Source organism: Anomalospiza imberbis, unplaced genomic scaffold (genome assembly GCF_031753505.1).
Source record: "Anomalospiza imberbis isolate Cuckoo-Finch-1a 21T00152 unplaced genomic scaffold, ASM3175350v1 scaffold_176, whole genome shotgun sequence".
Taxonomy (NCBI): Eukaryota; Metazoa; Chordata; class Aves; order Passeriformes; family Viduidae; genus Anomalospiza; species Anomalospiza imberbis.
In genome coordinates this window covers 27,785-43,902 of record NW_027099810.1, presented here as the reverse complement: position 1 = coordinate 43,902, position 16,118 = coordinate 27,785, and the positions used below count along the sequence as shown (strand labels likewise).

Here is a 16,118-nt window from a genome sequence, read left to right as displayed (position 1 = left end):
TCGGAGCAATCTGTTTTATAGGCTCCACTAGATGTGACCAATTGCGGGGAGGTGACACCTCGTTTCGGGACGTGCCATGGCACATGTGCCAGTCAGGTCTGGCCCCTCTCTCTGTCAGGATGGCAACCCACCCGCAGATCCACTTTCTGTCTTCTGGCAGCGTTACCCACAGCCCGGTCCCAATTTTTGGGCCCCGCTGGGAGGTCCAAGCAGGATGGAGCCAGGCTGCTCAGCCCCTCTCAGCCTTGTGCCTCCCGCCCCTACATGGGGCAAATAAAAGCTCCTTTATTCCGCTGGAAATGCCCCCGTTTCAGCGAGGTGTGTGCATGGCTTCCTTCCCTGGTCGATCTTGCAGGTGATAATTAACACAGTGCAGTGCTATTTCCTAGCTGAAGCCAAGGTGGGGAAGCAGCTTTAGCCTCGGCATTTTTCTTTTCAGACTCTTTTTCCTCATTTATTTTGGATCTGTTCATGGTGAGGAAGTTTTAGAAGGTGTTGGTCCTTAGCTCAAGTATCAAAGAACTGAACAAACCAGTAATTTTTCCTTCTCTGACCAAATTCTTCTTACTTTTGAGGGGAGGAAGGAACGGGGTAGTAGAATTTGCTTTTAGGATTCATGTTTTATTTCTGCTCATGGGACTGTTTGCTTCTGATCAGTGTGACTGTGGGTCTTTTCAGCACAGGACACTGATTGACATTGCTTATGTTACAGAGAGGAAGGATATTTCCTGAAGATTAATGGCAAGTTAGTTGGCCTGAAGTTCATTAACCTGAGCTAGACTGTTGGAAGGACTCTGTGTGGAAGCTGGAATTGTATTAGAGGATCATCATAAACTAAAAATATATGTGACAATCTGGCCAGATTGCAATGAATCTAAAGACAGGGTTGGCTCGAGCCCACAGAGCAGCTGCCTCCAGTGTAAACTAACCAACCGCCTTGTGAAGGCAAATGGTTTTTCAGAGACATTATTCAAATAAAAGGGAAAAGAGGAAAAAAAAACAACCAAAAAAACCTGAAGGTTCCCATTAGCAAAAAATGCCTAAATGAAAAAGTGAGGTTGTGAGCTATGGCCAAAGGCCTGAGTTTGGTGCTGATTCTCAATCAATTCAGCAAATGACAGTGCATCGACAAAACTGGTTTTTTAGTCAAATTTAGTCTTGATTCTTCACAGTAATTTGCCTCAAGAAAATGAATCCCAAATCCTTTGGTGAATTCCCTGTTGTCTGAGGCCCAGACCTTCAGGCCATGACGTCTCAACATGCTTGCAGTGAGACTGGCTCCCACTTAATTGCTTCTTTTTGAAGTATGGTTTGTCACTATCATCCTGCTGAAGATGGACAGGGCTGGTGTCTCACCTTCATATATTCTTCCCCCTCCTCCCCTCCCCCTCTGTTCCCCTTCTTCCCCCTAAATAGATTTTTAAAGGCAGTTTAACCCTACGATAGTCCAATCCACATCAGTCTTTTGTGGTGCACCCTCAAATAGATGTGTTGGCACAGAAGAAGTAAGGGCCTTCTCTTCAGATCTCATTCTGCAATAAAGGGAAGGGAAAGATGAAACAGGCATTTCATGTTTGTCTGTTTTCTCGCCATGTCATCTCATGAACATGCACTCCCCTTGGCCAAGAGTAGTACATTCAGACACTGAATGTCAGTGTTGAAGAGGGGACTGAGAAGAATGAAGCTCAGTGTTCCGCAATAGGAGCTACGCTTTGGGCATTTTACAAATTATTTCCCTCTTTCTCTTTCACCATTGTGCTCTTCTTGCACACTTCTTTGTCTTTTACTATTAACAGAAGTTCTGGAGGCTCAGAAAGCCCAAGTTTCATCTGAGAGAGATTTCCTCTGCTGGAGAAAACTGTTTCCATGCTTTCATGCCATGGTTCTGGGTGCTGCTGTAGCTCAGAGTTGCCTGACCCCGGGCTGCAGGAGCTCGAATGCTAGACCAGGGGCCACGAGCTGTGCTGCATCCCTCATGGGCTTGTAAGGAGCCTCTCCTTCGATGTCTGTGCAAGTGCTGGCTGACGTGGGCTCTAGGATTGCTCTTTTAATCAGGCAGTTCCAGTACCTTTCAGAAAATAATTTTCATGGCAAGTCATGAGCCATTAATCTCTCGACTAAGCATAACATTTCTTTACTCCTTGGTTTTACAGCATTACTCAAACACTGATATTTTTAATTTCACCAGCTGTCTCCCTTGACCTCTAGCATCATGCACTTGCAGGAGGAAGGATCTGGTCTTACAAGTATTTTCATACTCTGATCTCTGTGATTTATTAACCATCAAGTTTTGCCTTCAGAACTCAAGACACCATTTAAAATAATTTCTTGTGCAAAAGTGGAGTTATTGGGCAAAAGAGATCCTTGATAGCTGGGTACAAAGGACACCAGGATTGCTGTTGCTGTTTTCTTTTCAACTACTGTGCTGTGTGACCTTGAGGAAATAGGTTCACTGCAGCTTTATGGTTCTGTTTTTGCATAGGGAAAATAAGGACAGGGATAATTGCTTTCATTTGTAAAACACTTCAAGATTTATGGACTATGAATGACTCTTATTAAGTGAAAAGTGCTGCAAAGCTGGCTTAGTTGCACACTGTGCTAACAAAATCTCATATCAGCCTATTGACCCCAGCCTGAAACACTCATTAAAGTTTGTAGGACGTTTTGGTGGATGAGTTGCAGTTATTCTGCTGGAAATATCACACTGAAAGCACTTTTAAATCCATCATCTGCACTGACTTTTTTTCTATTAAAACTAAACACAACTGCTTGTTCTACCCAATTTTCTTAGTTTATTCATGAAAGTTTTGATGGGTATGTACTCATTGTTAACGCTGCTTGTACCCCCATGGCATCTGAGACCTTACAGTTCATTCCAGTCATAGCATAAACATAAAATAGCTTTAGTACTGAGATAAAAAGTTATAAAACATTAAGATATCCAGTCAACTGGTATGAACTAACAAGTTGCGTGGTCACTTTTGAATGGCAAATATTCTTTGTGTGGATACTGTATTAATTTAATTTGTGCTTGAACTTTAGCTATGCTAGACACTGGTGTTGAAAAGTTTACATATTTTTCCAATGTCAAAATGTGCAAATTTAGTATTAAAGAAACAAAACATTTTTACTTGTACTGGAGAAAAAAATCCTTTTGTAGCAAAGAAATTAAATGAGCTGCTCTTTAAAGGTAGGTCTGGCTTGCTTACAGAATTATTATTTATGCAGTAATGCAGGTCTACAGATGTTTTCCTTTTTTTCTTCCAGATAAAACTTGGGTTGTTTGAAAAGTGGGGAGATAGTGCAAAAGAAGATGCAGAAGAAGAGAGCAGAATGAGAACTTTGCAAGTGCCACATGCCTGCAGCCTGCTGTCTTTAGTGATGCTGTTCCTTCCAGTCACTGGAATGTCAAAACAAAATATCCTAAGACTGAAGCTTTCCTATAAAGGTAAACTTTTCAGTGTTTTTTTCTGATTCTGCTGCTTTTGTTTTGATGTGATGTTGCCAGCAGTTCATTTGTATTACTTACCAGGAAAACAAATCAGACATACAAAATAGAAGCCTTAAAGATGGATGAATTCTGCCTAGGGACGGTATTAAATTCTGGTTTTTTTTTTGTTTTGTCGTGTAGAGGCACATGTTTCTGAAATACAGCTGTCTTTTTAAACTATTATTTCTGTTTGCTCCAAGAGGATGTTAACAGACTACATAAATTAGAGGGGAGTTATACTTGAAACACTCCGAGCTGCATTGGAGATATTTCCATGTGGCTGGTGGGGATGATGTGAGACATGGAGGACATTCACATCTTCCTAGAGCATCAGAGAAGTTTGAGAGCGCTGCCTCAAGTGTTTCAAGGGGCCTGACATTTATTTTTGTAATTCTTTTTCTATCACTACGTTGGTATGTTAAACTCCACATATGTGGTTTTCTTTCTCCTTGCCTGTTTGGATCACAAAACCGTGTTTCTCTGTTCAATTTCTTAGTCTTGTGTGTAGTTCTTGTTGGGAATGGTATCTGAGGAGTTTCAACACAGACACATTTATGTATTAATGGACATTTTTTTAAAGGAGATAGATTTCATGTTGCTTTGAATGTAGATTACACCTCCACATGCACAGAGATGTGACACTGATGCTGTCTTCTTTAGCTACAACAAATGCTCTCCAGTTAGTTACGTTTCATCTATGTCAGCACCCTGCCCTTACGGGACCTATTTCTGCTCTGTTTTTCAAACTTATGTCTTCCTATGCATGGCAGAATTGCACTCAGGATGGTGTGATGGGACAGGCTGTAAACCCTTCATCGGGGCTTATGATACGTTTGTCATGAGTTTAACACCCAGAGGAATTTATTGAGTAAGCAGAATGACATGCTATTTATTTACAAGCTTCTCTTTTGCTAGATTTGCATGCCACTGTGCATGCTATTCCACTGTGTAGAGATGTGTTTGGATGTGTTTGTGTGAGAGAGACGGAGGAAGCAAGATCAAGGCATCTTGACAACATTTTTATAAATTCAGGAAACAGTTGCACTCACTGAAGCCAATGAATACAGAAACTGAAAACCTGACATGCGTTATGAAAGTTAGCAGTAAAACCCTCCTAACATACAGCCAGCCTTCTCACAGCTAGGCCTTTTGAGATAATTCCCAAAAGCAGCGTATACCATATGGCAATGGCATTTATTGTGGATTTGACACTCACGATTAGTGAATTCCTCTCAACTTCAAAAGCAGATAGCCTTTGGCAAAATCCTGATGGATGCATTTGGCAGGTAGAGAGGGGGAGAAAAAAAATTGTTGCGGTCAACACAGGAAAAAAAGAAATGTCTGAAATCTTAGTTTAGAATAGTGGCAGAGACCTGCTGGGAGTGGTTGGGAAAATGCCTGAGCTCGTTCAAAAAGACAATGAGCAGATGATTGATATTTAGGCCCTGACCCAAACTTTTATTAGCAACTTTATAAACCTTTCAGTTTGGCTTGAGGGATACCGTTTCCTGTCCAAACTTATCCACCTCTATCCCTGTGGGGGGGCAAATCAACAACAGATACAGATGCAAAATAGCACATAAATTTTAATTTGGAGAGCTGTGATGGAACTGAAAAGCCAGAAGAAAGAGAATTACGAGAATTTATTGTGCCTTGTCTTACTTTTCTTGGGGGGGTGGAAGGTGTGTATTTTTCCACATGGATCAAGAAAAAATTCATTGCAGTTTTTCACACTTAGGTATTGTAAATGATACCAGTATGGCTTATCATAATTAAACCATATTTTTGTTGTTGATATCAGGATGTCAGATGTACTGAATATTTAATAAAGTTGTCAGAATTAAGTCCATCTTGCTTCCCCCAAGTGTTTCAGACAAAATAATTCCAAGGTTTCTGTAAGATGTAGGAGAAATGAGCTGTCTTGCCAGTTCTCATAAGATTGTTAGTCATGTCACTGACAAGTCCTGGCATCTCTGTTCTTTGGAATTATGACTTGAAATATCATGAGGAGGAGAATACAAAGTTCTTTCCCTTCTTTGTGGGAAACAGACGAAAACTGGCAACATCAGGCAGTTCCAGAAAGCTGGTCACATGTGTGTGTTTGAAGGGAAGTTTTCATTCTCTTCCAGGTGCAGTGTGTTTATGGCATAGGTCCACCTTCCCAGAGGAGCTGAGCATTTGCTGGGGCAGGAGAGCTGAAAGTAAGCAAGATTTTGCTCCACAGTTACTGAATTTCCCAGCTGCATCAGTCAATGGTGGATGGGGAAGAGGGAGAGGGTGGGGTAGTTAAAGATGTGTCTGTGACTGCAGGAGTGCTTCAAGAAACCACAGCATGTCACAGCTCCTTTGTGTTCAGACAGCAATTAAAATTTTAGACCTTCTCTTAATGGCAGTTACAGGTTTTCATCTTCTCTGGGTTTTCATCTTCAGAAGTGGGAATCTGTTCTGGAAATGTTAAGATATTCCAGCGAGTCATGTGGGGATCAATGCAGTACAATGCATTTCTTTTATTGCATGCCCTACTCTAAAAATGTGTTCTAAAAAATTGTGCATGTATAAAACTAAAGCTACACACAACTCAATTGAAATGTGTTGTAATACAGAATCAAAGTCATATATTCTCCACCTCTGTTAATATAATACACTATGTCTTTAATCACATATCCTTTATTACCACATTTTCCCTGATCCATTAGTTGAAAAATTTTCTTCTTCACTTATACTTAACTTTTAGATACTGATTCATGTCATTACTATCCCAGAAATTGTCACTGCTTGCTCTTGTGATGTTTTTAGGGTGCTCGCTCTGCATAGACATTACTTAATCTATGCATCTTAGATACTTCTACAAGTTTGAGGTGCTTCTATTTTTATGTTATAGCTTTAATATGCGGAGGAGCTAACAAACTGTCTTCTAATAGAAGATTGACATCTTTAGAAAACCAGGGGATGAATTATTCCTGATTTTCATACTCTTTGTCTAGCTCTGCTTTCAGTCTAGGAGAAACTGTGTGTATTTATCATTCATTTTCGTGCACCTGGACATAGCCTGTGACCTTCATCCAAACTGCAGAACTCCTTAAGCACAGAAGTGACATTCAGCTTCCCTAAGAAGTGCATCCTCCTTGTCTGCTGCATCATTTAACATGCTCATTCCAACGTCTAGAGCAGATGCAGAAGGTTTTCATATACCAGTCTCATTCATTAATGTCATTTTCAGGACAGCATCAGTTTTGTTAATAAAGAATGGAAGAGTCTGTGTCCTAATTCATGTATGTTTAATTCATACAGTGTAGACAGTCGTGTCTCTATCTTCTGAGTAATAATATTTTTTAATTAATTGAGAGGTACTTCCATACATATTTTCTGAGTGTATCTCTAGGTTCTACTTTATAGGGGAAAGTAGACTATAGCCAAACGAGAAGATTGATTGCCGTCTCAGGAAAAAAACCCAAAAATTAAATATTTTCCACTTTGTGGCTATCCTAAAATTTCCCTGCAGAAATGCAGATTCCTAACTGCAAATGTAACCCTATTGATTTGATTTACTTTGCTGATTTTCATGGACATCTTAGTTAGTGTAGTCTTTTTTTCTCAGTGAATGCAGTTATTTTACAGAAATGTGCACCCTGGTTTATTGACTGAGGGAGATGCCCCAGCCCAGATTTGGATGTTGTCCCCAGTGACATCCACAAACATATATCATTCCCATGTGGGAATGTGGCCACACCCCAGAGCATGCCATGCTTGCTGTGAGCAGTGGTGACTTGGTCACAGAACCAGGAATCCTCCACTGTGACACAGTACATAGGAAAAAGCACAACTGAAGGTAACCTTTGGCTTTTAAAAGAGGATTTACTTAGCACTGTTAAAAACAACTATGGTAGTAATATCAATCTAATCAACAAGAGCATTATTCTCAGCTGATTTGTTTTTCTCCACATTGAATGAGCTAAGATGCAGTCTCACTCCCACTGAAGTCATGGCAAGTGTTTGGCTACTGAAGTAAATTGAAGCAAGATCAAATTCACGCTCCTCACATTCTTTCTTCATCTTGCATAAGTAAACTGAAGACAGGCAGTTCTTTCTCCTCTGCTGAAGGATGACAGTGCTAAATCATCAGCTCCACATGGAAATTAGCCACGTTTAAAGCATTGTTTAGTTTCATGCAGTGTTCTGCACACAGGATTTTCTTTCCCCTAAGAGTGATCCATTCTTTTACCATGGTGAAAAAGCAAACAGAGAACATTCTGGTGCCAGGAATTCTTTTGAAAATTTGACTGGATGAGTACACTTGCTTAAAGTTCAGAAATGGTCCTTTGAACATGCTACTTTACAATGTCATGCATTCTGTTCTCTATTGTTTTTGCTTTAAACCTGTTTCATTTTATAACTGATGAGATGCTTGACTGTTCCATCAGAGCAGTTAGTTTGTTCAGTTTCAGTACAGCTGGCTTATCTCCATGTCACGCATCATTTAATTATCCATACAAAACATAGTTAAAACTATGTACAGCTCCTTGAGCCTCACTTAAACTGTCTGTGACACTGCAGTAATCCCAGTTCCCTGACGGGGTGTTGCACAACTATGACTGGTTGGAATGTACTAAACTGGTGATGTAGAAGAGAACCTAGAAATGAGTTTGCATTTTGCAGCTGTGCTTGCTCTGCTGGAAGAGGAAGCAAAACCAGACAAAGCCCTGCTCCTGTGGTAGTATCAGCAGCTGTAAATCTGAATGCTTATGAAAATCAAGGAAAGTGTGTTGAGTGAAGAAATGGTGTTTTCCTCTTGCTTGTTATTTAATTATTTTTGGTGGTTTGTTATTTCTCAGAAAAATCTATCTCAGATTCCTTTGCAGAAAAACATGAAGTGTTTATGTGAGAGTGAAGATCTTACTACTGGAAGATTGTATAGTTACGCAAAAGAATTTGCCTGTTTTGTCTCAAAAATGCTTTCTGGAGGCAGTAATCATTGAGACTTATAATATACCCGAGACTGATGATGGATGGGCACTGCTGTCCATGCAAGGAAAGGCTCTTGTATGTGCATAAACTAAATATAAATGTGAAGGCATTTATAAATAGAAAAAACAGCAAATTTCTTACAGACTTTTTTTTTCTTTTTTTAAGCTAGTGAACTTGAAGGTCAGATCCAACTATATGTTGCATTTTCTGTCATATAATTATCATATATATAATGTCCCGGAGAGCAGCTTCCAGTCACTGACATCAACAGTTTACATAGCAGATGAACTAAGAATAACCTGGGAGAACTGACCCATATCAACCTCTTAAGTGTAAACTGTAGCTCACAACAGTTTTTGTGTTTTCATGGTCACAGAAGGGCCTCAATTGGGTAAAGGAAGAATTGTGTTCAAAAAACACAGAACTATTCTGCTGAGTGTTCACTTTATTAAATCTTGGAAAATGAGAGGAAACAAATCTGGAAGAGTGATACTTGGCAAATAATTTTTGCTCCCTTGTAAAAAGAAGGAAGGGACAACATCAAAAACAGCTTCCCTAGAAGAATGCGGGGAAGATACATGATAAGTGGCATCAGCTCGGAAGAGAGTTTAAAACTCTTTATTGGAATACTTTTGCTAATGACATCTGTTAAGCAAATCCAATTCAGAGCAGTTTTAGCCATCCCAACATTATTCTGCTACACACCAATGGGCGAGCGTGATCAGCCTGACGTCAGTGTCTGTCTAGCAGTGGCCATCTGTGGTCATGATGCAGGTACTCAAGTCACATCCTGCTTCCCTTTCCTCCCTCCCCATTTCTGCAGTTCCATTTAGAGATGAGTTCCCCAAAGAAAGGTCGAGGAGTATAATCTCTCCTGTACTCACAGTCCTTTGGAGATAAATACACAAAGAGATGGCAGAAAGAGACAGAAGTTCCTTTATCAGTCAAAGAGATTGGCTAACATTGTTTAAGGGAGACAATTTTGAAGATGGTGGGAGTGACAGAGGTACATCTTTGTACAAATTTGAAAACACAGACATTCTGCTTTCTGAACAAAATCCTGGCTATACCAGAATTTTGCACGGTGTTGAACCACAGAGTTTGAGAGCTAAGAGGTTATTGAAGGCATCAAAATTTTGTAATTAAAATATTTGGCCTTTTTAGGATGGTATTAACTCTTCCTGTGCATCATCCAAGCAACCTAGATTTCTTTCAGAAATCTGTAACAGAGCATTAGCTTACATGACATCCTACCCCAAAGTAATAAGTATAAATACTACTAATAAAAAATGTCCCCCACCAGTATTAAATAAAAGCCTGCACTTGTACACTGAGAACATCCCTGGGTCGTGTCACCCAGATTTGAATTTGACAAGGGTTGTGTGTGAGGGTGTTTGTGCCTGCTCTGTCAAGGGAAGCTCTGGTGTTCCCAGGTTCCCGAGTGATGGATCTGCACTTGGTGTCTGTTGGGGCTCGGGGTGCCCAGGGCCACGATGAGTTCCCTGACCGGGCTGGGGACGGCGGGCGGGGCTGGCCTGTGCCGCGTTCTGGGTTCTGTGACATCGCAGGCGCCGTGTCACAATGGGGGCAGCTAGAAAAGGCCCCAGCGGGTGCCGCTGCCCCAGTAGAGCCTGGGCAAGCGGTGAGTGCACAGCAGTGAGGAGACGGGGCTGGGGGCTGGAGGAGGGCTGGGGGAGAAGCGCCGGTACCTGGGGCTGCCCCCGCATCCAGGGCCCAGCCCCGGCGGGAGCGCCTCGCTGAGGGCACGCTGCTTGCTGGGGCAGCGGTGCAGGCCTTGCCAGCTGCCGGGGGCCCTCTCCTTCCTGCCGCCACATCCCTGCTGCTCCTGCCCCTCATTGTCCGTCTCCATTCCGGCCCCACTGAACCCCTTCTGTGTGTCCTCCTGCAGACCATGGCTTTACTGTCACTGCTCTTCATGCTCGTGCAAAGCCTGATCCAGTACCCCCAGCCGGCTGGGGATGGGCTGGATGAGGCCACGCACCAGCGAATGAAGGAGCGTCAGGAGCTGCTGGACCGTGAGATGGCTCAGCTGCTGCAGGAGCTGGAGCGGGGGCCCCTGGAGCAGCAGGACGAGGGCTGGGGAGCCGTGCTCTTTGGTGCCCTGCAGCAGTGGCCGTTCTGGGTTCTTGCTGGCGTCCTGCTCTTCTTGGGCCTGTGGTTTAGCTGCAGGAGAAGGAGCTGCGACACCAGCAGCAGCAGCAAGGACCAGAGCTCCTGCAAGACCTTGGGAGATGAGAAAGGAACAGAACAGAAAGAAAACAGCACTGATCCAGAGGAAGGTGGAGAAAACACTGACGTGACTGTGGAGGCAGATGACAGCAGCACTGAAAATGACAGAGGAGGCAGTCCTGTGGCTGTAGATGAAGGAGACAGTGATGATGCCATTGAAGGCAATGATGATGTGAAGGTGAAGGAAGACAGCGATGTTCACAGAGACAATGGACATGATTTAAAGAAAGATGAGGGACGGAGTGATGGGGATGTGCCAGGAGACAGTCGTGGTGACGAAAATGAAGAAGAACCTGGCCATGTTGTTGGAAATAAAGAAGACCTAGATGAAGCAAATGAAGGAGAACACAAGGATGTGCGGGTGGAGCAAGACAAGGACACTGGAAAGGAAGAAGAAGGAGATGGAAATGAAGAAAAAAACAATAGTGTGACTATAAAGGTGGGCGACAACAATGACATAAATGAAGGTGAAGACAACATAGATGGACAGGAAAAATACATGGATGTGAAGGTGCAGGAAAGCAGTGATGCCAGTGAACAGAGAAGCAGAGATGTGACTGAGCAGGAAGATAGCAGTAAATGCGGGAATGAAAGTGCCCTTAATGGTTTTGCTGGACCTGAGAAAGAAAATAAGGATGTTACAGAAGAAGATGGCAATGATAGAAACAAGGTTGAAGAACAGGGTGATGTGAACGTGGAGGGAAACAAGAACAAGGATAGAAAAGAAGACAAACAAGGTAACGTGGCTGCCAGTGAAAAAGTTGGCAGTGATGGTGGCAAGGAAGAGAGCGGCAATGGTGGACCCGAAGACAGAGAAGACACTCAGGATGCTGGGAATGAGCAAGGCATCCTTTTAGTGGATGGCATACAGTGGCCTGTGGAGGACCTGGAGAGAGGTTGCTCAGTGGTAGCTGAGCTGATGGAGAGCTTCATGCGTGTCTTTGTGGACAGCGTGAGCAATAGCTTCTACCCGGTGCCTCAAGAAGCCATCGGGGTGGGCAGTGCCTTTGAGGGCTGGAGTCCCCGTGGGTGGGATGGTGTGTACCACGTGCTGGTCCCACTGAATCCCCCGCCAGGGCACGTCTTCCACCTAGAGCTGAACAGTGCAGGGCAGATGGCAACAAGGACCTTCAGCGTCCGTGTGGAGCTTGCGTGCTTGTGCGAGAGGGAGCGGCTGGGCGAGAAGCTGTTGTGCTTCCTGCACCACTCGCAGGAGGAGCTGTGGCGGGAGCAGAAGCGCAGCCTCCTAGAGACACTCTGCACCGGCTCCTACCTGGATGTGGAGAAAACCTCCCGCTGGTTCTACCAGTTGGTGAGATGCTCGTGGCTGCACGTGCCTCAGTCATACTCATGGCACTTGGTGTTTCAGCCCTGCAGCCGGTCCTGCCAATTCCAGCTGAGCAAAGGCAAGAAGAGCCTGACGGTGGAGATGCTCTTTGGGGTGCGCCAAGGGGACTCTGACATCTTTGTGGTCAGCCATCCCACAGAGGCCCAGAAAGGCAACTCCAGCATCTTTGTGAGCAGTCAGCCCACCGAGGCAGACATAATCACAAGCACAGCGTGGCCTGAGACATATGCTGTGGCAGAGGCAAAATTCTTGCAGCACATCGCCAGGCAGATGCCGTGCCAGAGCTTGCACCTGAAATGCCTGCAGGTCTTCACCTGCATCCTGAGGGGCACAGGTTTTTCCAGCTCTACCTGGAAGACTGTGGTCATGCACGTGCTGACCACCGTACCGCTGTCCCGGTGGCACAGGAGGGAATTTGCACAGCGGCTGTGGGACGTCATGGCGTACCTGCGCCGCTGCCTGCACTTGAAACACCTGGACCACTTTGTGCTCGGCAACGGGAGGCTTCCTGCAGAGATCAGCTTGCCGCCAGCAATGCGAAGGCTTCAGCCACTCAACCTCTTTGAGCACCTGGCCCGAGATCCTGCTGCCCACCTAGAGGCACTGAAAGCTTATGGTCGGCTGCGATTTCGCCTCCGGACGCTGCTCTCCAGCCACTGAGAGGAGTTCCCTGCACAGAGCTGTGCTGGGGGGGTCACACCCGATGGCAGCCACGTGAACGCTGCGTAATTGTTGCATTTGTCACTGGCAATCCTGAAGCTGCTTTCCTGCTCCTGCGGAAGGAAGATGCTGCAGCACATGGATTCATTGTGCAGACACATCTCTGAGTGGCCTTGCCCTTCACCTTCCAGTTACGACGGTGCTGTTGCCAAAGTCTATGAGGCAGAAACTGGCTCCACCTGCACATCCTCACAGAAGAACAGTGAAGTTGATGGAGGTTGCTTGAAATATCTCGAAGACAGCAACCTAGTCTGTTAGGGACTTAATGTAGTCATTTAATGAGCTGTAGCTTTAATTAGACTTGTTTCTTAGCATTCCTTCCAGATGCCCTTTAGTCTTGTCAGTGTATAACTATTCTGCAAAGTTACCCTTAGTGTAGAGAAATACCCTACTGTAGTTGCTTGTCTGCTTTTAAATAATACTTGAATATCTATGTTTGAGAAATTAATAAAAGAAAATAAGTTTCTCAAATTGCCTGAAATGTGTCATTCTTTGCATTTAACCCTCTGTATTTAAAGAATGTCCTTCCTATACCCCTATCTGAAATAAAAACTTTTTGCAAACAGAGATGTTGGATATATGAAGTGTGCTGTCTGTCAAGCATTTCCATAGAAACGCTTGAAGCTTGAAGTGAAAATGCCCTGAAGTGCCTGAAATTTTGCAGCAGAGTACTCCTGAATTTTTAGGAATATTTGGAAAAGTTTTCTTCACACAGTCACTTTTATACGCTCCTGGGGAACAATTCAGTCCGAAGAGTTGAAGTCAGAGAAGTCCTTAACTGCAAAACATGTGGTTCAATACATCTTTTTTGTTTTTCTCTTTTTTCTATTCCTGGTTATCTGTGTCCTTTCGGAGAGGCCCTGCTGGTCTATTAATATAACCTTTTCCACCAGGCCTATATAATATTGTCTAGCAGTGAGAGCTACTTTCCATGCACAGCTTTATCCATGGTGAGTTGCAGCTAAACAAAAGATGATTTACTTCTTGCCATACATAGTAGAGATTCATGGTAATTTGGAAGCATTTATTCTCTTTGCCTTTGTACCAACACATCAAAGAACAAACAGTGACATTGCAGGGTGACATATCAGAGTCTTCTGTGAAATCACAGAGCAGCTGTCTGACATCACAGGGCGACATCTCAGAGTTGTCTCTGTGACCTCACAGGGGCTGTGTGACATCACAGGAGGTTGTATGACATCGCAGGGGCTGTGTGACATCACAGGGGCTGTGTGAGGTCACTGGGGAGGTGACTCTGCCCCAGCCCCCCCTCCCAGTTCCCCCAGAGAAGTACAACGCTGCTCGTGCACAGCGGGGTCCCCTGTCCCCCCGGGTCCCCCCGCCCCCGGCGCCGCAGCCTCCCCCAGAGGATGTTCCACGAGATCGAGCCCAGAGCCTGACACAGGGCCATGGGGGGCGGGACAGGGGACAGGGACCCCCCGGCAGCGTCCCCGTGTCTCCCAGGGCCAGAGCCTGGCCCAGGGCTCCTTCACACTGTTACCAACGAGGGCTTGAGAGCGCTGAAAAAATCCCCGGCAAGGGAGCAGCAAAAACCCGATTTAATATTGAGCAACAGCACCACAAAGTTCCTTGGCAAGAGTCACTCTGCTCCTGACTGGACACTTCAGGCACACCAAGGAAACAAAGCAACAACAAAACCAAACAGAATCCAGGCAATCAAACCAGAAATGAACCAAGAACTGTCCCTGTGTGAGTGTGAGACACAAGGAAATGAGGGCAAGGATAAAAGAAATACAGGCCCAAGAGCTTACAGAGCTCAAACTTAACAGGACTTAACTTCTACCTTAACCTTAACTTCCACCTTCAACTTCACAATTTAGCAAAAGAACAGCACTTTACAGTATTTAACCGAACTTATAACCTATGACTTTGCAATTTAACTGAGAAATAACATTTAACAATATTCAACTTGGCTTATATTTTAAACCTAACAACTTAGCAAAGAACAACTCTTAGCACAAATTAACTTAGCTTAGACCTTGTGATTTAACCCTACTGACAGGCCTGACTGGCTCAGCTATCCAAGGCACTCAGACCCCTCAGAGAGCAGCATTTCTGCCACATTTCCCGAGCACAGGCACTCCTGTGTGCACACAGACACAAAGAGTCAGTGCAAGGCACCTGTGAGAAATTCCCCTGAGGGCAGGGAAATGCTCCCTGCCGATGCTTTGGCATCTCCCCAGCAGGGGAAGGGTTGAGCCTGGAGGAGTGGGGGGATCGGCCCAGGCTCCCTCGTTGTTGGGGATCCCCGAGTGCAGCAAACAGGAGAGTTCCCGGCTCGGAGAGGCCCCACTCCGAGGGAGTCGCTGGCCCAGGAGAGCTCCAAGGGGCTCCTTTTGGAGCGCTGTCTGTAGGGCCCCAAGAGAGGGGCTTCAGTGCCAGCAATGTTTCATCCTGGCCGCACTTGGCATCCACAGCTTTCTTTGGCAGGGTGAGAACAGGGCTGTTGTGCCACCGAGGGAACAAAAACACTTCCCGGGGCTGCTCCTAAAGCAGCCAGGAGCTGGCAGGGCAGCAGCAGTGCCTGGAGCAGACAGTGTTTGTGATGAGCTCCAAGGAGCTGAGCCCAGGGGCTGTTGGCCAAGGCCGAGGCCCAGCGAGCATTTCTCAGCTGGCAGGGCGGCCGGAGAAGGTGGAGGCGGGGGAATAATTCACGCCCTCAGTGTGCTCCCAGTCGCTCCCAGTATTTCCATGTCCGTGCCCCAAGTGCTGCTCCCAGCCCTGATCCCTGGGGATGGGAATGTCCCGCTCCCTTCCGGGGCAGGGTCACACCTGAGCCAGGTGTGCAGGGCAGGCCCTTGCCCTGACCCCCAGCACTGTCCCAGCTGCAGGATCTGCTTCCCACCGGCCTCTTCCTCCTGCGGCCCCGAGCCCAGCTTGGTGCTGAACAAAGGGGCTGGGCCGGGGCCATCCCCTGGCGGGGGCTGCACACCCCCCTGCCCCCTCCCCAAATTCCCTCTGGGGGAGCAGGAACTGGGGCTGGAGCCCTGTGGGGAGGGACAAGGGGGTGACAATGGGATGGGGGGTGTCACACATGCTCTGGGTGGACACACACGGCCCCGGGGACCCCCCCATATCTTCTGCAGAGCCAGGACGATGAACCCCAACATGGAGCAACTGCCCTCTGGCAGTATCTTGGGGGGTGGGGTCTGGTGGCAGCTTTGGGAGTCTGGGGGAGTCACAACCACCCAAAAACGCCCTCCCAGCCCCACAGCCACTCCCAGACTCCTCAAACCACCCCACAGCTCCCAGCCAGGACCCCCCCCCCAACTACTCCCTGCAAGATAAATGACCCCAAGAACCACCAAAACCCGTTTCCATCTC

At 45.6% G+C, this 16,118-nt stretch overlaps 1 protein-coding gene across 1 annotated transcript; it reads left to right on the top strand.

Annotated features, from left to right (window-relative positions):
• Positions 1 to 1,246: 1,246 nt before the first annotated feature.
• On the top strand, positions 1,247 to 12,669 carry LOC137466330 (inositol 1,4,5-trisphosphate receptor-interacting protein-like 1; the record flags this gene model as incomplete). Its single annotated transcript, XM_068178091.1, has 2 exons — positions 1,247 to 1,268; positions 10,837 to 12,669. Coding segments are annotated over exons 1-2 (1,855 nt in total), but the record flags the coding sequence as incomplete, so codon positions are not given.
• Positions 12,670 to 16,118: the final 3,449 nt, after the last annotated feature.